At 41.1% G+C, this 23,909-nt stretch overlaps 2 protein-coding genes across 3 annotated transcripts in view; one reads left to right on the top strand and one right to left on the bottom strand.

Moving 5' to 3' along the window:
• LOC121184799 (protein unc-13 homolog B-like) overlaps window positions 1-8,340 on the top strand; it is a 125,258-nt gene extending 116,918 nt beyond the window's left edge. Inside the window, exons 32-41 of the mRNA XM_041042681.1 lie at window positions 4,392-4,480; window positions 4,593-4,727; window positions 4,859-4,982; window positions 5,659-5,703; window positions 5,931-6,002; window positions 6,163-6,310; window positions 6,398-6,454; window positions 7,010-7,093; window positions 7,351-7,510; window positions 7,620-8,340. Of these exons, the coding sequence (XP_040898615.1) occupies window positions 4,392-4,480; window positions 4,593-4,727; window positions 4,859-4,982; window positions 5,659-5,703; window positions 5,931-6,002; window positions 6,163-6,310; window positions 6,398-6,454; window positions 7,010-7,093; window positions 7,351-7,510; window positions 7,620-7,902 (1,197 nt within the window). The 3' untranslated portion in view covers window positions 7,903-8,340. The remainder of the gene's footprint in view (window positions 1-4,391; window positions 4,481-4,592; window positions 4,728-4,858; window positions 4,983-5,658; window positions 5,704-5,930; window positions 6,003-6,162; window positions 6,311-6,397; window positions 6,455-7,009; window positions 7,094-7,350; window positions 7,511-7,619) is intronic.
• Window positions 8,341-10,613: 2,273 nt separating this feature from the next.
• LOC121185240 (SEC14-like protein 2) lies at window positions 10,614-23,538 on the bottom strand. Of its 2 annotated transcripts, XR_005894349.1 has the most exons (13): window positions 23,244-23,538; window positions 21,495-21,570; window positions 18,236-18,279; window positions 17,359-17,421; window positions 16,973-17,161; window positions 16,681-16,776; window positions 16,514-16,574; window positions 16,328-16,411; window positions 16,117-16,223; window positions 12,772-12,911; window positions 12,346-12,515; window positions 12,022-12,233; window positions 10,614-11,810 (listed from the first exon to the last, which is right to left on the bottom strand). XR_005894349.1 is itself a non-coding variant. In XM_041043301.1 (12 exons), exons 1-12 carry the CDS (start codon window positions 23,295-23,297, stop codon window positions 12,082-12,084), a joined length of 1,236 nt encoding a protein of 411 aa, XP_040899235.1. In that variant the 5' UTR covers window positions 23,298-23,538; the 3' UTR covers window positions 10,614-12,081. The 2 variants fall into 2 exon arrangements, 1 of the variants encoding a protein (XP_040899235.1); XM_041043301.1 differs by having other exon boundaries at window positions 10,614-12,233.
• Window positions 23,539-23,909: the final 371 nt, after the last annotated feature.

A 23,909-nucleotide genomic window follows, 5' to 3' on the forward strand; every position in this document is an offset into this window, starting at 1 on the left:
TGATTTGATGAGTCAGACTTTTCCCAGAGTCCAATTCAGAGAATCATTCCCATTTGCCAAAAACACTTGGCCATTAGCAGCGGCATCAGTGCTTGATTCAATTCAAAGGTAATTTATTTTATTTTAGTTTTTTTTTCCTGCAGGATGAACCTTTTTTTTTTTTCTCTGAGCTTCGTCATTTCATTTTGTTTCTGTGTCACACTTGATTTGATCTGTTTCATGGTAAAAGTGTTTGCTCATCATGTCGCTCAGCGTATTTTGCATTTATGCAGGGAGCATATTGAAAAAGGTAGAGGACAGTTGTCTGATGTTTTATTTTGTTTTGTTTTTTTTATCCCACCAGTCAAAGGAGGAAGTAAACAAGGTTTGTTTGCCCCCTCTTTTTTTTCCTCTGTAGAGCTTTTCCCTCTGATCCACCACTTAAACCCTTCTCCTGAATTTAGACCCTAACCCTATTTATGTGTGTTCATAATTTAGTGTATTTCAGTACAGTTCCTTGTTAGTAGCCGCATATGTGAGACAATCCCAAATTACTGTGTCAAATTTAGGGTGTGTTATACCGCAATTTGGGATTTTAGTCGAGCTATAAGAAAATTATCAGGTGAGCTACGTTTCTGACCATTCATTGTATGAGCTTCCTAAAAATGGCACTTTCCTCTGAGTAACTCCCGTTTGGGGTGACGTCGGTGTGCAGCAGGAGCGTAGACTTCTACAGGTGATGTCGGTGTTACCTTTTGTCTCGTAGCATCCCACTAAACCAGAGGCAATGAACAAAAAGCTTTTATTAAAATCACCCACTCACCATTACCCAATCCACCAGACAATATCACAAAAATACACAAGGAATAAAAGAGCTCATACTGCTGTATACCATAATGTACAACCCTGTTTCTGTGCAGTGATATTTTTTTGTTTGTTTTAATCATCAATATCCTGGACATTATTGTGTGACTTTTCTTTTTCTTTTTGACTTTTATGTCTTTTTTCTTCCTCTTCTTTTTTTTTCTTCCTTTCTGTCTTTCCGGGAAGACTGAAGCCACAGCTGCCTCAAAGAAGGTACAGTTGGTAGAGAGAGATAAGAGAGTTGCACAAACACTTATTACCTGTAAAGGACACTTGAAATTTCAGTCCGTGATTCTAGTGACGCAAGTGTGTGTGCACAGGCTTGTTTGTGTGTGTTTGTGTGTGTGTGCTTGTGTGTCCTTTTCTTCTTAAAAGCAGTTTTTATTAGTCATTCACTTTCTTTCTCCTCACAAAGTCTTGACGAATTAAACCAAATCAACAGAGAATTTGTAACGCCTCTGAAAAAAAAAAAACAAACAGCAGTGTATGAATTTGTGATTGGTCCTGACACAGTTGAACACATTAGCCTGAAAACATATGTTTTGTTAAAGATATTTGTTGTTTTGTAAATGTGTGACACTTAGAGGCCATATCATAAGAAAAAAAAACCCTCCTGAACTGAAAGCATATAAGTCGTCCTGTTCTCATCATGTAGTTGCCATTATTTCTGGTTGCATTGGCGGCAATGAGCCAGTTTTTCAAATGGAGGATTTTAAAGGTTCTGGAAAGATCTTGGACTTTGGACTGTTCAGAGAAATGGAACTGATGTTGATCTTCTCATCGATTCACTGAAATATTTCCAAAATACAATATTTTATATTGTAATTAGTTCAAATACTAAAGTGTAAGCACTGAATTTATTTGTCTGCTGCTCCAAGGACACAACATCATACATGCTCGTGTGCACGCTCTCACCTTCAAATGCCTATAAAGCTGTTTGACTGTGCTTGGCACTTGCAGCTCACATAAACACAGCTGTGCAATTCATTTTTGGATCCAGACCAAGAACACACTTGTTCTGAAGCGGTGGGGTGGACAGTCCAACCTTTTACTTCACTCACTGCAACATTTCTCAATTAAAATGCCAGATACTAAAACACTGTCACTTGAAAGTCACAGCCCCTCCTTTAGTCCAATTATATGTTATGGCAGTTTGCCCACCGTCTTCTATCTACACAGCTCCACAGTTATCGATGGCACATTTTCTACAATGACTCTTTGGGATGTCTTATCTTGCAATCGTCTAGCCACTTGGCTGGTATAACATATGGTGCACGCATGAGATCCGGCATACTGATGAGCTTCAGGCTTCGGGCTGTGGCTTACAGGTTTATTCAAGGTCTGTTACCAGCTCCTTCAGGCTGCATCAGACAGCTGCACTTTGTAGCCTCAGCTTTTTTTTTTGTAGTAACTGGCAAATGAAAAAGTAGATTGTTGAATGTTTCTGATAGCTAATAATTCATCATGTTTGATTAGACATTTGCTTAGTTTGCACCTGGCAAAGCTTTGTTGGAAATTACATAAGAACCCCACACTCCCTAAAGAAGGATAAATGGTTAAGTTGTCTGCTGTTAAAATTTAAGCCTGGTCTGTAAACACCCACACAGTCCAGCAGAAAGGTCTAATCATCAGGGAAAATAAATGAGAGCAACAGTGTGGGTGAACCTTGGGTGCGTAGGGCCTTTAGGATTGTAGCTTAGTTTGTGTTTACCTGTCAGAGTGCTGAGATGCATGCAAACTTTTTAAGAAGAAAGTTGTACATTTCCGTTTACTTCAGTCTAAGTGAGAGTCATTCAAAACCATGTTGAAAAATGTCAATCGAATGACAATCGAATGTCGGCCAGATCTAAAAGGTGCTATGAATCTGAGCCCGGCCGCTGAAGAGGAGAGCATGAACATTGTTAACCGACGTTGTTGTAGCGAAAGAGGCAGTTCACTGTAACAGAAAATTATTTCTGCAAATGTGGGGAATGTTTGTCTCCAAAGTTTTTTCAGAGGAATCTGTGTAACTTATATTGACTTTTATAGATATACACTACACAGATGATTTTTAGCAGCTTCCTCACTTCTAGTTTTGACATCAGCCTCACTGTGCTTTTTCACCACATTTATTGTATATTATTCAATTTGAATTCAGCTTCCTACTCTCAAGAAGTCAAGTTAACCCAAGGGAAGAGTGACAGCCTGCCGCTGCACTGATTGAAGAGAAAGACTTAGACCTGATACTTCAGCCTCTCATGGTTTATTTTTGAAGACCTGCTTGAGTGTCAGGAAACGGTGTGCTCTTCATAGCTTGAATTGCTCCTTTCAGACATTGTTGAATAGGTTTGAAGAGGCATAAACGAGCTTGTCGTGTTTCCCCCCGTTACATCGACAAACTCTTTTCAGCCCAAATTGTGTTTAGTCACGATCTTTGCAATTTGCATTTTACTCAGCGTTTCTGTCCTGTTCACTGATTTGTATACGTTCGTCATCCAGCCGCGTCATCGCACACTCAAAATATGCCCAATGCCGTAAGTCAGTGTGTGTATCCCTGACTCATACGCTTCCTGTAGTCACATTGTCTCACCCACTGACACTGAGAAATGAACCTGGTGTTACACACCCTTACTCATCTTTGTGCCTTCTCAACAAACATCAGCATCGGGTATCATCTTCAGTGTGAGATGTAGGAAAGTTTCCGACTGAGAACCAAACTAGAAACAGCCACCATCACCTGACCTAGGACCATAAATAGAGACAGCTCATTACTTTTAGTACAATGGTGAAGTTGGACCGTGACGTCCTAACGTCCGTGGATGCAGTGGACACAGCTGTGTCATATTCCAGCTGCAATTTTCCTGCCAGAGCAAATCAAAGCCCCTCTATCCAATATCTCAAGTGGACATACTTGCAGCTCACCTGGGTCCTCATTTTATCAAAGCATGGGTAAAACATTGTCTAAATCAGGATCTAAAAACTGTCTATATGATACGCACAAGAAAGTACTTTAAACATATAGTACATACCCCTACCTGTGTGCAGTGAACGAGGAAAATCATACACAAACTGGGTCATTTACAGAAAGAAATCCAGGCAGAACACCTTTGAAAGGCTCAGGATTAGTTATGGTGGGAAAAAAAAATGCAGCAACTGAGGAAGATCAACAAAAGACAGCAAGGTTTGTGTTAGCAGCTGATGCGTTTCAGTTAAAACAAAAATATTTTATACGTTCATAAATGGTTTCTTAATTCTCATTTCATGAGCAGAAATGAGAACCTAAATGCTGTTGATAAATGAGGCTTTACTTTTGCTGGACTTTTTTGTGTATCTCTGGGTGTGTGTAAATTGCTGTGTCTATTCACGTTACACTAATATTGAATATTATTCACACTTATAATTACAATTAGTAAAGGTTAGATAATTGTTTATAATTTGAATTTAAGATAGAAAAAAGGGATAAATCACCAAAAACAAGGAAAAATTTGTGTAATCTTGTGGTGACTGTTTAAGTTTGAAATAACCTGTAATCTCCTTTCTCGTCCTCTGTGTTCGTGTGCGTGTTGTAGCTGGATACAGAGGCAGCTAACGTCCTCAATGACCTGCAGGTGAAGCTCAGCACCGTCCTGGACAACTTCAGCACCATGTTCGCCAAGAGGTAACAAACACGCACATACACTGTGGATTCAGTGGATGGCTGAGGAACAAGCCTCCACCAGCCTTGCAGACGTTTTCTCGCACGGGTTCAGCTCTGCCTCCTCTCCCTCCAGCTTCCAGACTCGTATCAACAGCTGCATGCGTCAGATGGCTGAGATCCTTTACCAGATCAAAGGCCCCAACCACAACTCTCCAGAAGAAGATGCTGACAACGTTCTGAGGCCCCTCATGGAGTTCCTGGATGGGAAGTAAGTCGGGAAGTATGACGCACACAGTGGCTCCTGTCGTAAACTGGTGACAGGTGACTGCGCTCACATCGACATTGAGCAATGTACAAGTTTTGGCTCACATTTCTGGTGTGTTTGTGTGTGTGATCCAGTCTCAGCATCTTTGCTGACGTCTGTGAGAAGACAGTGCTGAAGAGGATCCTGAAGGATCTGTGGAAGATAGTCCTGAACAGCCTGGAGAAGACCATCGTCCTGCCTCAGAGCAACGACAGTCTGGTGAGCACAACCCTCACTCTGAACTGAACCTTATTCTGACCATCAGAGCAGCCCGCTGGTTTATCACTGCACAGCGTTACAAGCAGGATGAGGAGCAGGCCACGGAGGTCTGGAACCACAGAAGGCTTTATACAACCTTTTTCTCATACAGTACTCAGCAGGACACGTAAACAGACCTCAAGGTGTAAAATCGGTGGAATTTCCTTTTAAACCTTACACTTAATCTTCACACAGCTCTTTGAAGACGTGAGCACCAGACAAAATGTCTCCTACTGCAAAAATGTCAAGCATAAGGTCAGAAACTGCTCGTTGTATAGACAGATGAACGGCTGTGTGGTGTGAGCCGGACAGAGTAAACCATATTCCTTATTTCTTTTCTGTGGACGAACGACTTAGTGAACATAAAGTTCAAGTCTCCCCAAGTTGGTTATGATAACAGGGGAATGAATGGAAGGCAAATCTGCAAATATGCACAGTGTGTGCAGTGTGCATGTTGTGTAGTGCTGGATTATGGGAAACACTATTAAGACCAGAGGAAGTGCTCTGCCTCCATCTGCTGGTGGATGGCAGGTGTGTTTCTCTTTTGCAAAATGCTGGAATCTTTATGTGAGGTTTGTTCCTGTCTGATATTTTTCTGTGAAGTGTAATAAAACCCCTCCTCCCTCTCTGTCTGCAGGGGGCCCAGCTCCTCACAGCAGCTAAAGGACTTTCAAATCTCAAGGTAACACACACACACAGACTGGGTAAGAAGGGCAAAGCCACCTGCGTGTTTCTGAAGGGACAGTGTAAAGCCTGATTATGATTTACCGTTTGTACCATTATTGAATCTAAAGCAGTTTAAACATTACAGCTAATGATGTGTGGAATTTGCAATAGTTTACCCACTGATCTACAAAAGTTAAGTCAGCATTTTGTCTCATGTGAGTCTGTGGCCTCTGGTTGTTGTAGGGAGGAGGTGGAGCCAAAACCCTGACGCCCAAACAGTGCGTCATTATCGATGCAGGGCTGGAGGCAATCAAGGTAGGCGGAGACTTTAATACTTTAATACTACGTCTGAAATGTACTTATTTAGAATATTACCTGGCACCGTCATTGTATATATTGAATGTGTAGTCCTTGTTTCTACCTGCCTAAAATTATTTTTTTCTCACCTTCACCCTTCTGCTCTCTTCTCTTTCAGAGATACTTCCATGGAGAAGGAAACGGGCTGAAGAAGGCCTTCGTCGAGAAAAGCCCTGAACTGATGTCACTGCGTTACGCCCTGTCCCTCTACTCCCAGAGCACCGACATGCTCATCAAGACCTTTGTCACCACACAACACTCCCAAGGTGATCACACACACAGACACACACACACCTCACATATGTGGCTCAAATTGGGGAATGTTCACTAAATCTCGTTTCCTGTCCTCTCAGTGCATGATGGGATGGGCATCAGAATCACAGGCAATGAAAAGATTCGACCTGATAGGGGTAAGTCCACTACTGAGCTTCTTTGTGGGGCTCCCTGGACAAAAATACACCTCAGTGAAATCTGGAGGCTTTGAGAAATTAAAAGAAATGTCTTTCTAACAAGGCACACTGTTACAGTACGTTTGCATGTGTCCCTGCTCATGAAAGCAGAAATAAAACTGTTATGCGATTAAATTGTTGAGCTATTTGTAAAGCAGAGTTTTCAATCGCAAAGCTGCTTCCTCTACTATTTTAAAAAACTTTTTAAAAACTTTTGGCATCATTTCCTCGTCCTCATTTCTGTTTGTTAATTGGGCTTTTGAATTACGCTGTAAATTAGAAATTATCACTTAATCAAATACTAAATATGGAAGTATAAAATATGGTGGTTTGTCTTATTATCAGCCTTTATGGAAATCAAAGGAATTTTTAACAACTTTGTCCAAAGATGAAATGTAAGATAAGAAAGTGGATCACTGCAGCAACAATAAGATCAAGATAAGAATAAAACACAGGAGTGAAGTTTACGGATGTTAATGTGTGAATGTGTAATACTGTGTTGGCTGTGTCATACAGGTTCAGGGGTAGAGAAGCCAATCGGAGAGGCCATTGTGCAGATCGACATGCTGCTCGGGAAAGAACGTAAGGTCAACGTCAAAGGTGAGATATCTGCGTTCAAAATACACAAACTTTACCTCTTCACGACCGTACAACATTTTAAACTCGGCCTCTTTATAGTTAAATCTTTGATCTTAAATCCAAGAACAAATTTTGAATTAAATCTTGACCATTTTGGTGATTTTGCATGTTTTGCCATCACATGAGAAGGCACCCGTGATCACCATCAGCATCAACACTAAATTTCGTTCCCTTTGCTCCACTCATGTGCCCTCCCTCTCTCACATCTCTCCATCCAGTCATCGCCGTGAACGACATGAAGTGGCAGACTTCAGGTATGTTCCAGCCTTTCGTTGAAGTCTTCATGGTTGGTCCCTTCCTGGCCGACAAGAAGCGCAAGTTCACCACAAAATCCAAGAGCAACAGCTGGTCGCCAAAGTTCAACGAGGCTTTCCAGTTGTGAGTTTGAAACCCAGACTCTTACTCCTAAAAATGGGCTCGAACACTGAGAGCTGAGAGGTGCAGTAATTAAATGGCTGATTTTTTAATTTACTCCTCTGCCCTGCAGTGTCCTGGGTAAGGAATCCCCAGACTGCTACGAGCTCCAGGTGGCGGTGAAGGATTACTGTTTCGGCCGGGCTGACCGGGTGGTCGGCATGGCCGTGGTTCAGCTGCGTGATGTCGCCAACCGCAAGAGCTGCGTGTGCTGGTGTCCTCTCGGGCCGCGAATTCACACCGATGAGACGGGCATGACGGTGATGCGCATCCTGTCCCAACGACACGCCGATGAGGTGGCCAAGGAGTTTGTGAAGCTGAAATCTGAAACTCGTACTGTGGAGGAGGGCAGATGAACGGAGGCCCTGACTCAGGATCAGAAAGGGTGAAAACTGACATGGGTCACTGTCTCGGTTTAGAGTCAGGGCTGTGTTTTGTTTTACAGCTTTATTCATGAGCACTGTCATCTTCATCTTTAGTAAACTCAGACCATTGAAGCCTCTGAAAGATAATATTCAACAGGGAAGAGAAGGACACCAAAGCTATAAGCAGGTGGTCTGTTTGTCATAGATACGGAGACTTATTTAATTTAATAGTTGCATTTTGGTAAGAAACCCTTATCAAAATGTTGAAAAAGGAGAATGTATAATGATAATCAGAACTAATATCATAACTATCAATCCAGATATGGGTTTAAATCACCAACTCAGTCAGAAAAATTGTTTTAGTTCATCAGAGAGAAACTCTTAAGATCTTCTTGATCCTCGGATTCCAATAACTGTTTCAGTCGTCAATAGCTGTGCTACCGCAGAGAGCTTTCCTAGAGAACTGATACAGTAGGATGCTTCCCTTCAGTAATGAACTTCTGCTAATATTTACCCCAGACTGAATATATAAAGCCTTGAAAAGGGAGAACACGTGACACACTGGGATTGAATTTTGGATTTTGTAGTCAGTTCTTACAAATTACATAGCCTTAAAAAATACCCAGCTAGCCAACACAGCTAGCTCACCGTACTCAGACTTAAAACAGGAAAGGGTCTGATAACACTGACATCTTAAGTGAAAAGGCACTGACTTTTTCCAGAAGCAAAGAATTATGGGAATAGTAGCGGAACAAAATGCAGCTTCTCCGCTCTGTGAGAAGAAATGTAATGTCATTGGTTTTGAATTTAGCTCTTCTGTTTTTGCCAAATGATAAACTGTGACTGTGGAGACTGTTTGCCTGCTCTGGATCAAAAAAACAACCAAAAAGCTGGCAACCTGTGTTTTAAGAGTTAAACGGTGGGGACACTTTTATGGAGGACCTGAAATTAACCTCAAACAATTTCCTTTTGTCTGCTTTCACAGTTTTAAAACTGATGAGAGCAGATGTTTTTCAGATGCCACAGACTTGCCAAGCATGCACACGCATCACATCCTGTACCAATCATATGTTTCTGAATGTCTGATCGGTGTTTTACATTTGGCGCTACGAACTTCGACTGATGGAAAATGAAACATACAGGCAGGTTTGACTGAAGCGTAGCTGGGTTTGATCCACACTCTTGTCTGTTTACTTCGTGCCAAGGAACGCAAGTGTTCAGCGAGCCATGTTCAACTAGCTCTCGTCACGAATTTTGGGTTGTTCGCAGACAGATGTGGTCGCTGTGGACGTCCCACTCTTTGCTGCACTTTGGCTCCAAACTTAAAAGGATCTGTTTGGTACAATTTAAACGAGATTGTCTGGAGAGTAGTCTCAACTTTTCTCTTTGGTTTTGTTGTATGAAACTGAACAAACATTCGCCTGCTGTAGGGTGTAAGTGCATTAAGAGGAATCTTTCACAGTGGCCATAGCTGTAGTGACACCTGAGCTCTTGCACTCTGTTTAAAACTAACTGTAAGTTTGTAATAAATAAATTAAAGCCTATGACCAGAGCATGTATTTATTGTATACAATCAAACTCAGCTAGACTTGTGATCTTTTTCATGTATGTACTGTGAAATATGAAGATTGATCAAATGTATGTAAAGTACTTATCATTATTCTAATGTGACATATGTTGAATATACTTACAATATTTTGTATATAAAATATTTATGAATCAAGGCAGTGGGTGCTGTCTTTTGAGTGTGTGCATGTGTTTGTGTAACTGTTGTTTTGTTTTGAGAGAAACTAAACTATAATCCAGAGATCACAGGTTCACTTCACCTTTAACCTCTGGTATTTGTCTGCCAGCCGCTAACTCTCCTGTCTTTCCAAAGACTGGACTACTTTCCATATTTGGTGGAGAGGTGGTTACTCTACCGGTCAGCCGCGCCGCCGGTCGAGAACCCGGCCACTTAGCTCGGAGCAATATTTAACATTTACGGGCTTTCACCGCTGCCTCCATCCACTCTCCACTTACAGTTACAGCAGCACACAAACAACAGCAGCCGCTTACTGACAGAGCTGCTCTGTCCATGTAATGTCCGACTTTTTAAACAGAAAAATGAGACGAAATAAAACTAGTATTCCCGCAATAAACGGACTCTGAGAGCACGGAACACACTGCCCAGCCGATGCTTTAGCAAAGAGCTAACTGCCAGTGCCTGTCTGTGGGGCTGTCACTCAACGTAACCACGCCCCAATTTATGTAAGAATTTTAAGCATCATAACACTAAAACAGTTGTGGTACAAAAAAATTCACCCCCGTACCCATGTTTTTTTAGGTTGTAAAGTTATTTTAACGTGGGGGAACGCGGAAGTGATCCTCGCTGCTGAAACCTACAACTCCCCCCTTGGTTGGTAGTAACCCAAAGGCAGGGAGGAGGGAAGAAGAAGAAGAAGAACTAGCTAGTAGCATAGGCTAGTACGCATGGATCTAATAGGGTTAGGGTTAGGGTTAGGGGGTTAGGGTTAGGGTTAGGGTTAGGGTTAGGGTTTCAAACTTTTAAGAGAAAACAGCTGTGCATGTGTTTTAATGGAACGAAATGAATTCATCACATTTGTTAGAGATTCACACAGCGTGTTCTGGTGAGTAAGTTTAACTAGGGAAAAAAAATACAACATATTCAGTTTCCATTTTAAATTTTGTCCAAAATTGATTTTATTTCTTTAAAGTTGTTGATGCAACCTTCTTCATATCAACACAGCTCTGATACTGTCTATACAGTGTGGCCATGGCAGCTGTTTGAAACTAACTTGCCTCTGTGGGCTCCTTCTAGTAAAGTTCGGATTATTATTTATTTTATTTTATTTTAACAACTCTCAGTACTTTAATAATCTAAGTGTGAATATACTGTGAAAAACCCAGCCACAGTCTACATTCGGTAACTGTCTGGTGAGAGTGACAAACAATGTTTTCAAAAGCAAGTTTTATTCAGTCACTGCAAATAACTTGACGGGAACTGTATTAATACTGCATATTTTTTGAAACATTAATTCTCTTTAACTAAAACAAAGTGATTATTTGAAAAAAAAAATCTGACATAAGTTCTAATATTGTAATAGTATAAATTATATATTGTTTTTACCTACCATTTCCTAGAAATAAATTAAAAAATAAATATTTAGAGGAATGTCATCCGCAAATCTGAAAGTCGATGGTGAAAGAAACAACCTGCCCTCATGTGCTCATTGGAGGCAAAACAGATGAGGAATGAATGATGAGATGAATGAAACTTTACAGTTTAAACCTCATTACAAATGGTTCCCCAAGTTTCCACATGTACTTGTGACTTGATGTTCAATGTGGGAACTTGTACTGTCAATATTTCTGCAACAACATGAAGAAAGAAAAGCACAGCACATGGCAACACATACAGTAAATGGCAACGATGCAGCAAAAGCTCAGAACGAGAACAAAACCTTCTTCGCTGTAAAAGATCAACATCTTCACAAATTCCATTTTCCATGGACCTTTCATTGCAGATACTACACATCTTCTCAGGACTTAGATATCATCTAAATATCAAATCCAATGCTGTACTGTTGTTTTACTTTCTTTGGTACATTTTTATGCCACATACACAGAAATCTATAGACTATGTTTATCTTTTTCCTTTGTACATAGACGATTAAAATGGTTTCATTCTTTGATATTTAATTAGTCTGTGATGGTCCCAACTGGCTCGGTGGCCGTTTGAAACATTTGGATTCATTTTGTAAGAACTACCCTTGACAACATTTAGTTTGCGTCTTTACTGTTAGCTAACTTGCTTTCTATCTCTTTGCTTTGAAGGAAGATCGTTGCCATCCAGCAGCCAACCAGATGTTTCCGGCAGTCCTCGTGTCTCATGGCTCCTAACAGAAGTAAGTGAAATGTGATGCTGTGCTCCTCCATATGTTGGAGATCAATGTGTTTCGTAAATGTTTTTCAGCGCAGAGTAAATGAGGTCATCGAAGACGTTTAAATCCTTTCAAACATTCGGACACAATAATATTAATATACATTCTGTGTATTGGCAGCATGTCGTGGTTACTGTTGAAATCAAGTATGTCAGGCTGTGCTTACTTGAGGCAAAACATTACTGATCTGACAACCTGGAAGTGGCACATTGTGTCATCTTCTCGGTTATGACTGACTGTTGCCGACAGCTTGCACATGGTTGCTGGGACTCCCATTGGTCTGTGGGGGCTGTAAGTGGTCAGGCAGCAGGACCTCAACAGTGAAACTGATTCTTTTGGCCTGGAAGATGCTGTAGGTGTTGTCAAATCTCAGCACATCTGTGGACGACAACCAGAATGGATTATTTGAACATATAGTCAGTGTAATGTTCAACATCTCTGCACACTAAAGCCGCCTAAGCACCTCAGTGTAACCGAACCGGTCACTCACAGACTCCAGGGCGTTCACAGGTCAGTGATCCATCCTCAGGCACTAAGTGGGAGTTGTAGCGCTGGCTGGGCACAACTTCCTCCATCTGAGCTGCCTTCTTCCATTCACCCTTTTTAGCCTTCAGAAACACACCAAAGCCAATGTCCGCCCCCTCACTGGCAAACTGCCACCTACCAGGAAGGAGGGAGGAAAAAGAATGTTTGATTTATTTAACAAAAAAAAAAAGAAGAAGAAGCAAGGTCTGTTTGTAGATCGTAGCTTCTTTTTTACTTCTTTTCTTTGCATAAAGGTTAGATTCTGCATTATTATGTGCTAAGATATTCAGTTAATTCAAATACAATAATACTAATAATAATAATAATAATTAATACACTAGATGTTTATAACTTTTTATCACCATTGATTCCACTGAGGAATGTGTCTGACCTGAGGACGCAGCCTGGGAACAAGATCTCGTAGTCCAGCTGTTGGGAGGATCCCCGACTGACGGTCATGCACTGCTCGTAGTCCATCTTAACATGATCCCGCACGTAGTAGGAGGAGGGGACGGGGCCGACATGATTTATCTGCGACAGAGACAAAAAGGGTCAAAATACTGGCGTCAAACACTTGATATATGAAATGATGGAGAAGCTGAAGGGTGAAGAAATGGGAGAAAAAGACAAAAGCTTCACTTACTGTGATTGTGTCTGTATATATATCTACGGATGCTTGTAATTTTTCTGCTTTTGCACAAAACTGGCTTATTTTTGACATTTAAAAATGTCTCAGAAAAACAGCAAGGGGTTCTCTTCCACTTTCCTGTTTATTCACATAGACTCAAACCTACCAGACAGAGCTTTTACTAACAGAAGTTGAGAAAGACTCTCATCTTTTATCCTTTTTGAAATGTTTAAATAGTGAAACAGAAAGTTCAGGAGTGTTTGGAAACCTGTTGTGTCAACGCTCAGAAAGTTTTCAGACCTGTATTGTTGTTTCTTTTCGTTTGAGGTGAACATTATTATGAGGGAAGTCAAACTCATCTGAAACCACTTCTCTAAAAGTCTTGCAAAAATGTCTTTTCAAACTAAACTGAACGGTTATTTGGAAACAGCCACCGGCAAAAAGAAAAGATACAGAAAGAAAGGCATTACTAAAAAAAACAAACCAAAACACAATGTCAGATATTCCATTAGAGAGCAAAACTGCTCATACATAAGGCTCAGAAGTTTTTAAAGAAGTTTTTAAAGGAAGCAGATAAGAGCAGAGTGTATATCTAAAGTTATCTTTCCTGCTGCACAGATCACTGCTCTGTAAAACAGACACACGTTAACAACTCCAAAAATGTGTTTCCTGTAATTTGCAAACAGACTGTGTGGAATAAGTGCATCCTATCAGGCCCATAAATAGTGTCCAGTCCTTAGAGAAATAATGCAACGGTTTGAGCTCATTCACGTTCTGGTGGAGAGTCAGAGGAGAAGATTGACAGCAAGCAGCGGGCGAGCTCAGGTTAGCACAAAGCCTGGAAACAGGGGGGCACAGCTAGCTTGGCTCTGAAGATCACTGTCACTGTTTAACATATGATTTCTTGTTTGTTTGATCTGCACAAAAACCAAGTGTAAAACACGGAGGTTTTCACAGAGTTACGTGCCGGACGGAGTGACTTCCAGGCTGTCTGTATCCCTCTGCTCCCAGTCTCTGCTCCCCTGGTTTTAGCTTCATATTTACTTCATAGTCGTGAGAGTGATGTCAATCTTCTCTTTCAACTCTCAGGAAGAAAATGTGATTTAAAAAAAAAAAAAAAAAAAGAAAGGCTTGGCTAAAATAACTCCTTCCTACAACCTAACCAAAATAATACAGTACAATGTCAAAGACACACAACTAGCTAACTAAAAAAAAGTTATTTAAAAAAAAAAAAGGTAGAAAAAAAGAAAACACTTTGAGGCTGTGCATCACAATTTCTTGAATCCTGAATGCGGCCGAAAAGGAATTTCTCTCCTTCTGTTCCTCATCTGTCCTGGGCCCAATTATTTATCTACAGAGACAGTGACAAACACAGGTCAGTCTTCTCATCTAGAGCATTGTCTATGAGCGCGCGACTACTCAAGCTGCTGCTTTCTGCACTACTAGCTCAGTGCTACAACGTCTACAGCAGCATCTCTGACAGCATCTGTTGTGCTGAGGCCCCTTTGTGGCGCGGCACGACTGCAGATGGAGGATTTTAATTTTCAGTTTCCTGTCGATTGTCTCCAAAAACAGGAAAATGTCCTCTTGTCATCACCTGTTACAGTTCATACAACACACAATCTGTTCAGTGCAACCAGGGCAACCCACAAATTGCATCCTTTTTGTATCAGTTCCTTATTATATGGTACGTGTTTGGCAGTGAGAAACTGTTTTTAGCATGTGTGCAGCCGTATTGATTCGTCCTGCCACGGACAGTCAGTCCAGAATAGTCCTCACATTGTCACTGACCCACTGTGATCAAACCGGCTCATTCATGTGTAACAGGATCCCTCACACAGTCAGTCAGTCTCAGCAGCGTTAACTTTTTATGATCCAGTATTATAGAAAACACCTCGTCCACTGTGTTTACTGTGGCCTGGTTGTGGTCAGTGTGTCACACTGCTCTGTTCCTGCTCAGGCAAATTGGGAACGCACATAGCAACACAGTTTGCCAGTCAAATGTAAACCCACAACATTTCAGGTGCACAGTATGCATATAAGGCGAGCCAGTCTCTGCCCAAAGCAAAGCTGTAAGCTGCTGAACTGAACTCAGGATGCAAGCCAGCGAAAGAAAAGAGGACAGGAGTCAAACAAGAGTCAACACGTGTGAAACTACGCCAAAGCCAGTAAACTGATGCTGTCTCAGCACTGAGGCACCCGCCGGATTTTTATAGGAGGGCTGATCAGGTGTGGTTCAGGTTAGACTTGTATCCAGTGCAGGAGTTGACTGATGTGTGTAGGGCAATAATTATGGTATACTGACTTGTGTGCCAATGTATTTTAACAATGAACTGTCAGTTGTTTAAAACTGATTCCAAGAAAATTGTAGTAAAAGTTTAGTTTTTGTTTTAAATGTGAAGAGTTTTGTCTTATGTGATGCAAACAATTAAAACATTTATTTTATTTTATAATAATATTTTATAATAATAATTAGAAACTATAAACTATGGAGAGCATTCAGTTTGCTCCACCTGAGAAATCTACATCCAGCTGGAAAACGCAGTTAACTCAGTAAAGCTAAATATGAATAAATAATGTAAAATAATATAAAAATAGTGACATACACCAAGTGTCAGTGCTACTGCAGTGCCAGGGCAGACTTTCAGCAGTTTATCAGTCCCATCAGACAAAAACAGAATTTCACTTTCTGTGAGGGAGTGAGGAAACTGAGGACTTCAAATATTTATTCTCTTGTGTACATAAATTCCCCACATACTGAAAAATGATTCAGGGTGTTAGTAACAAGCTAGAGGTTATAAAACCACTGGTGCAAGACGTCGCAAGGACACAAATGACTGTGAAAAACATTTCGACAACCAGAATTCAGCAAGATTTCAAACAAGATTTTAAATAATTCACATCTGGTGGTTGATTAGTGTTAATTCAACAGGAGCGTCCTTAACATCTTAAACAAGTTATTCCAGGTCTCTTACAATAAATCTCAGGGAACAAATCCTCATGAAAGTGCAATGAATACTTGTCTCCTCCAACCTATCAGCCAAAAAAAGAAAAGGAAGGAAACAGCAAGCACCCATCGGCGCACAGGGTGCTGAATCACTGACTCACCCTGGTCCGACAGCGAGGATCTCCATCAGGATCCGTCAGTTTACCCCCGTATATCGCCGGCAGCTCCTCTGCATCGATGTACTTCAGTAAAACCTCCTGCCAGTTCGCTGCCAAAACAGAGAAGCAACGACAACACGTTTAAATGAACCTGTTCTGGGTATTTGGATGAAATGTTCTCTGAAGTAAGAAGCAGTGATATGCAGTGTCTCACCCCCAAGAACATAGATCTTTTGTCTCGTGTTCTCACTCAGAAAGTGCTTGACGAGGTTGTAGGCCACAGGAAAGAGTTTAGGGGCTACGGGAGAACAAGCAAATCAAATCAAATCAAATGTTAACCAGGAATAATCAAAACTTTGGCAGGATACGATGAGGATGATTTTTATAATATTTAATTTACCTTTAATAACAAACAGTCTCTTCAGACCCTCTGGGTAGTTGTCTTCAAACATCTGGAGGATCTGGTGATGCACAGGAGCAGATTTTAAGATACAGACGAACTCACTGGTCTGCTTCACGTCTTAGTTTTGTGAGGTCTCTGTATACACTGTGTGTGTGTGTCTATACCTCTCCATATGTTTCTATAGCAGGCTTCCATAAGTGTTTCAGACCCAGACCTTCAACGTCGTAGATCATAGTGATTGACTCCACGTTCTTCCCCAGCTGGATGAAAACAGAGTGAGAGGACGACGGGAAAGTTTAATTTGTGAAACTATAAAATAACCTGTAAAATACTGCAATGTAACGTAACCACGAATTGATGTCAAATTTGGAAAATGAAACGGGCTGCTTTGGGTGAACACATGGACAAACTGGGTCTCTGTCCTCATCCCCGTGCGTCCGTGGTCTCTGCTCTTACCCTCTGTGACTGGAGGTTACACTCCTTCTGCAGCATCTCACAGTCTCTGATTTTGGACTTGATGAAGTCCTGTTTGGAGGCAGACAGGAAGAGGCCTTTGGGATCCACCGGCCCGATCACATCATACCAGATGGGACTGCCCTCGAGGTCGTAGCCACACATCCCTCCCGACAGATACTTCTCTATCACCTGCAAACAGCAGCCGTCATCGTCAGTCAAACCAAACGACTGCTTGATCAGCCGCACACTGGGACTTTTGTCAAGAAGATGGATTTATCTGAGTAAAATATTCCCTAAAATTACTCTTTAACAGACTGAACCTACAGTGAAAATTTGTTTATAAGGTTTATAGGTTGTGTTTGTTTTTGTTTTTTGTTTTTTTTTACCTCTGGCGGACGCCATTCAGTGATTATTGTGTCTATTTTCATCTGTTTCCTGAACTCCAAATGCTGGAAGAAAAGAAGGGTGCAGATGGGTTAAGCAAAGAGTTTGTGGTGAGCACAGGCAGACGTATGATAGACTGTACAGCATCAGATCCACCAAAGCACAGTGTAGTGATTTAAGTGGCTTAGGAGGTTTTACACAGTCGGTAGATGTAAAACCTGCTCCGTCAGCAGGAAGGGGATCAGCTGTGCATCGCTGTGTACACACAACTGTACACACATACATGCAAACATGTGCTTACAATCGCAAACGCACCAACAAAGGGGAGAGGAAAGGTTTCAAATTGCAAACTTAAGGTGGACAGAAACATTCCTCCTGTTTGAATGAATGCTACCATTGCTGTGTGTGTGCTGTATGTGGAAGTAGGCTCCTTCTTCAGACATGTTAATATTTAACAACAACAAGTAAATAAGACGACAGGATGTTAGGGTTGTGCGTCCGTCCCTTTGTCGTGGCGTTACTCCCCGGTGGACAAAAATCAGTCAATGCAGCTTTAAGTTAGGTGGCCGTAAATCTTATTCTGTCATCTTAAGCACTCGTTTAATCCCTTTTATCTATATCTTATCCCCTCAGGCTGCTGTGATGACTCAGTTTCCCCACAGCGAATCATTACCACACTGCTCCCATCTAATCTGCAGCCACGCCTGAGCCGATGCACCGAACGGTCTGTGCTGTAGGTAACTGCACTTTCACATACAACACAGATCATTGTCACTGAAAGAGAAAGCATGATGGTTGTTGCCTCCACTTTTAGTTCAGTACATGATTTGTACTTCATTGCATTTTATCCTATAAAAACAGAGACTCCAAGTCTGTTACCTTTCGCAGCATGGCCTCAGACTTCTGCACATTGAAGTTTCTGGCTGGAAAAGAGAGAGGAAAGAGAAAAGGAGGCCGACATGATTAGTACAGAGATCTATGGTCTATGATTCCACCAAGACACTACTTTTACTATTATAGTATATTCTATATATTATAACTCGCAGCGAACTATAAGGAAAACAATTGGCACATTTTATTCAGCAGAAGAGAAGGAAATAAATGAGATAAAGAAGAAAACACAAAAAAGGAGAATAAAATCAACAAAGTAAACAAAAATATAAAGTTCAAAAGTTAAAAGAAAAAACAAAAACATGTAGGTTTTAGTTTTAAAATGTTTTTTTAAGGATGTGAGCTGATTTGTCTTCTCTGAGACTTTACAGGAGGCCATTTTATTATAATGAATCATATAATAGTTTCAAATAACACCTGTTTAACCAACTGTCTTGATCCAAGTTGTAAGACTGTATGTGAATAAGATACAGAAAAACTGAACTGGATCAAAATGATATTCACCCACCTCCCAAGAAAACCTACAACGTGGGACATTAAGACTTTAAACTCTTCTTACACTGATTAAATAGAGAAGGTGTTGGAAAGAGCTGTGAAAATTTTCATTTAATCCCTATAAAAGTGTATAATATCACACATCTCCTCTTCTCTGACATGATCGGCATGTGTCAGTGTGACTGATCCAGAACAGTGTGGACACACAGTCCACCGTCTAAGACTCCTCCTAAGGTGATTAGCTCTGCAGCTGACAGTCCAGTGGAAAAGCACGACAGCGCTGTTGCTGTGAGGTGAGACTTACAACTTCCTCCGTCAGTGGATTATACTGGACGTAATGCTCCAGTCTGGCACCCTGACTGTGGCCTCGATAGCACTGAGTGACCCAAAATTACAAAAGCACAAAGCAGGATGTGGCAGGCGACTGGGCCGTGTGTTATTTTGGGTTCGGGAATAAGTGTTGTGCTCCGATCGCCTCGCCTCTCTGGGTAATGACAGTGATTTGGCCAGTTTTAAAACTTCAACTGTTAATCATGTGCATTACTGTGGTTGCTTATTATCTTTCAAAGCATCACTATAAGGTTTTAGATTGATGTTTGTTCTGATTTCAGATAAAATGAAAGTTTACCACCAATGCATGCCTGGGGATGATGGGCATGGATGGACCTCCTGTCACTTCATAACATAGAAATATAACCTGTAATGTTATCTTAAGCTGTGATAAAGGTTTATAACGTAGCTGTGGCTGGTACAAGAACTTCTCACACAGCTCACTTATCTGATAAAATGTAGTGATCTAGGTTTAAGGGCAATGCACTTTGTCACCATGTTGTAGTCTGTTAAATCATCACCCTGACAGTCCCGGGCTTCAAATTATTCAAACTCTCAAATGAATTTCAACTTAAAACAATATCTTCAAAAGGAAATAATAAGAATTCAGGTAACAGTTGCTGACCAGTTGCAAGCAAACAGAACACATTTACAACAGCATGAAACCAGATCATAGAAAGAAAACAGATGTGACAGGAGAGGTCGAGAATTCGAAAAAAACACAAACCATTAAATATGTGATTTAACAAAATATGAAATAAATAAATCGTACAAATTGGAAATCATTAATTTATTTAATTTTATCTCAGTTAAAACAGCTAAAATCCCTGATATTGTCTGTAGCTCAGGACAGAATATAAACCAAAACTTGAACTTCAGTAGTATTTAGTGGACATTGCTGTCACAAATGTTTGTCTCACTGAAATCTGGTCTAAAATAGAGACAGTGATACCCGGCCCAGTTCATCTGATACGGCAGCCAGAGAATGAGCTGGTGTCATTTACACTGACGTTTCTCTCGAGGTGGAGCTCTTTCAAGATAAACGTATTCCTAGTTTTCAGGGAGAGTCGTCTGCGGGCGGACTTGGATGTTTGTTTAGTTGAAGAAGAGGAGGAGGGTCGTTGGCCTCTGGTACAGCATCATCTTCTGTCATATGGGAGAAGCAGAGTCTACGCAGTCCAGTACACAGGAAGTGATGCACTTAATGTGGCTCCAGCTGGTTTCAGATTCATCAGGGTGCCTATGCTGCACATCAGTGGGACGCAGTGGGATTTTTGCCCTTGCCCTAATTTCCTGACTTCCTTTAACTCTATTTAAATGTGGTGTAACTTGTGAGTTAATCCCCATAATCACTGTCTATGTTAAAGTCAAATATGCTGAAATTACACATAACATGCAGCTGTCCTGGTATGTTCTAACTGTAGTGTGCTGAGATACAGCAGAGAGCTGAACCGAGGTGACGTGTAGATAGGAAGGACGAAAAAAATCCACCATTCTGTTTGATCCAGATTATTTAAAGGTCAGTCATTACTGCCCACTGTGCACAGCCTCAGGCTGTTTCCTTTAAATCAATGAATGGACGATTCCTTCTGCTTGAATGGCTCTTATCTTTACATTCATGCAGACAGAGACATAACTCAGAGCTCACGTTGCCCAAACAGGCCCTCACTGTCCCTGTTTGGAGCGGTGATCTTTCCGAGAGGCAAAGCAGGCATTTCACAACCGCCATGGTCGCCTAAGGCCTAATTAAAGAGAACAATACACCCTCACTGCCATTCTGAATTCTGGTTATGAAACAATTTTTCTTTCTTTCTTTCTGTCAACAAATTCCAGGAAACTTGAACCCAGGAGAGCCACAGAAACACAGCAGCTCAGTGTCTCCTGGTTGACAGACTGTAGTCCATCGTAGTGCACCTTTAATACGATTATCCCTGGATTAGCCTGATACATGCAGTGCCAGAGCTCTGCTCCAGAACTAACCAGAACAAGGCCTCCTTTAATCACTGCTTCCCATTTCCTCCAGAGTCTGAGCGCACAACCTCAGCCTGCCCGAGCAAAATCAGACTCTGGGAATCTGTTCAATTTAGCTTGAAAATTCTTCGTGGTTTGGTTTAGCTGCCACTGAAAAAGCCCCGAGCTCCGGGGCAGGTTTGGGTTTTCAGGTTTGAGCATGTGAGTCTCTTTCTCAACCGCTGCAAACAGAGTGTTTACATGTGTTGCATCATGTCCTTTCACCTTAAACCAATTCAACTTCTGCTTATGGCACAAGTACAATGACACTGACAGATTTTCCCTGATTACGGGAAAATAATTATAAATTCTACCACAAAGGAGAGGGACTGTGGGGGAGGCTTTTTCTTTTTCTGTGAGTGCCAACAGCGGTCAGGGAAAAGCAGCAGGTGCCACTTGATTTTTAACCCACCTCTGAGCCAGCGTAACAGGAAGTGGTCATGCTGCGCAGGAAGTTGAGGAAGAATGTCTTGTATCCTCTCTCGAAACTATGGCCAGAGGAAAGAGGGAAGCAGAGGCATATGATTGAAACTTTCTGCCTAATGAGCAGCACAGATCATTTCAATAAAAGAAGGAGACTTTCGGGGAAATCTGTATCCGAATCATTAAAATTACAGTTATGAGTCTGGAGGTTAAAAAAAAAAAAAGCAGTTCTGGGAAATAGTTCTTTACGCTGTTTATAGCTGTTTATATTCTCACTGTGGAGCTTTTCATTTCAGATTACCAGGATTTATTCACTGATGCTGCTGCTACATGTGACGCTGTGACTAATTATTTTATACACTTAATGAGTGTTCAACAGTGGATGTCTGTAAACATTTTTTGCATGGATAGAAAAACAGTCAGGATGGTGTCAACACATTCTGAGTTTAAACTAAACTGCATGGCCAAAAGTATATGGACACTCCAACAATGTATCTTGACAATCAAGCATTAGGGCTTCAATTATTGATAAATGATTTTACTTATAAAATGCAAGAAAATATTTTAAAATGTTCACTGTTTTTCCAAACCACAGGTGACATAATTGTGTGTTTTACCCGACCAACAGTGTAAAATCCAAAGATATTCAGTTTACTATCATAGAAAACGAAGAAAAGCAGCAAATATTCAAATTTGAGAAGCTGCAACCAGAAAAAAACAGCAAAACTATGGGCACTACCCTGCTGCTATGACAGCCTCCTCTCTTCTGGGCTCAGGCCTGGGTCAAAGCCTAGGTCTCAGCAAAAAAAAATTCTGTTCACCCCAAAGGTGTTGGATGGGGTTGAGATCTGTGCAGGCCAGAAACGCTCTTCTACAGCAAACCTGGAAAACCATTTCTTTGTCACACTGACACTGGAGACTTCTGAGTTCTGAGCGCGCAGTTGTCTAAAAAATGCATTGATCACTGACTGCTGTAGCATTAAGATTTCCCTTAACTGGAACTAAGAAGCCCAGACCAAAGCATAAAAAGTCAGATCTGTCCTAATACTTTTGGCCATATAGTGCAGTTCACCTTATCTAAGTGTGCAGACTTTAGAATTCTAATGATTCACAGCAAACCTAACTAACCTCACATGAGAGCAGTGATGTGGAAGTGAAGCACCCGACAGCACTAATGAGGCAGCCTTTATAAACGGTCATGAGTTGGAATAAACAACTTTACTAACGGTTTATAAATAATTTACTCCTGGTCTATACATCAGTCCGTATAATGGGTTATTACAGACCTATAAAAAAACATTAGTAAGAATAGTAATGATTTATTAAGCATGGAAGAAAGCCATTAGAATCAGCTTATAAGCTCATTACAATGGGTGGCTTATTACAAAGCGGTGACTGAATGCTTATTATGTAACGGTTATAATGGCACCAAGAGAGGGAATGATGGTAAAGACACTGTATAATCACATTGTGCTTTATGATAGCCTGTTGTATAAAGCACCATAATGCCACAGTAAAAGCTGTCAGCTACACGCTGCAAACCCCCCACGGATAGTCTGAGAGGGTTAAAAGAAAAAAACACAAGTAATAAAAAGGAAGCTGAACAGTAAGATAAGGCAACTGCAAGATCAGCCTCACGCCCAGTTCAGCCCGTTACAAAGTAATAATAATAATAATAATCATAATAATCATAATAATCATAATCATAATAATAATAGTAAATTGCTACTAAACTTACCTGCTCCAGTGCCTCAGCCTGTTTAGGACTGAGGTCTCCTACTCTGCCGCTCATGTCTGCGACCAGCTGCTGTGAGAAAAAGACGGAGCTCCTTCAGTCAGATCTAAGGCTGAGAGAGAAAACAGCACCGTCACCGTGAGCCGTGACCGGCGGAGTCCTGCCTGTGTCGCCTGCCCGTGATGCTCATGCAACGGCTTGAGTGCGCTGTTATCCCGGCTGTCAGCTGCCTGCAGGGCAAAAAGGGGAAAAAAAATGTAAACACGATTCTCGCACCGCCTGTTTGAGATCCAGTCCAACCGGCTGACTGCCAAAGATACGAGAAATAACAGGAGGGTCACTGTGAGCGAAAAGGAGGAGCCCCAGGTCAACTTCCGCCCTCTCTCCTGGTTTCACTAACTTTTTTCTTTTTTTTACAGATTTTTATCAGTCTTTGTAAAAAGCTTATATAATACTGAGGTTTTCTGTTAATGCTATAAACAAGCTGGCTGTCTACTAATATTTTTATTTTTATTTGCTTATTTTGTCACCTGCTGCTTGCAGGTAATCACAATGTTTATCTTTGTTCAGCTTTGTTGTCCTTGTGTTTTTAGCTGTATGTCCATGTGTATCTCCCTGGACATTGTTATCGGTACTGTGCACTGTGTGAAAGTACACTTAGAGAGAGCG

Source organism: Toxotes jaculatrix, chromosome 7, assembly GCF_017976425.1.
Source record: "Toxotes jaculatrix isolate fToxJac2 chromosome 7, fToxJac2.pri, whole genome shotgun sequence".
Classification (NCBI taxonomy): domain Eukaryota; kingdom Metazoa; phylum Chordata; class Actinopteri; family Toxotidae; genus Toxotes; species Toxotes jaculatrix.

Bases quoted from the DNA above. Each gene is read 5' to 3' on its own strand.
- LOC121185240 (XM_041043301.1), bottom strand. From the start codon at position 23,297: ATGAGCGGCAGAGTAGGAGACCTCAGTCCTAAACAGGCTGAGGCACTG. The intron at 17,422-18,235 runs GTAACAGACTTG...CTTTTCTTCCAG, and splicing joins CTGAGGCCATGCTGCGAAAG to CATTTGGAGTTCAGGAAACA. The intron at 17,162-17,358 runs GTAAAAAAAAAC...TGCTGTTTGCAG, and splicing joins CTGAATGGCGTCCGCCAGAG to GTGATAGAGAAGTATCTGTC.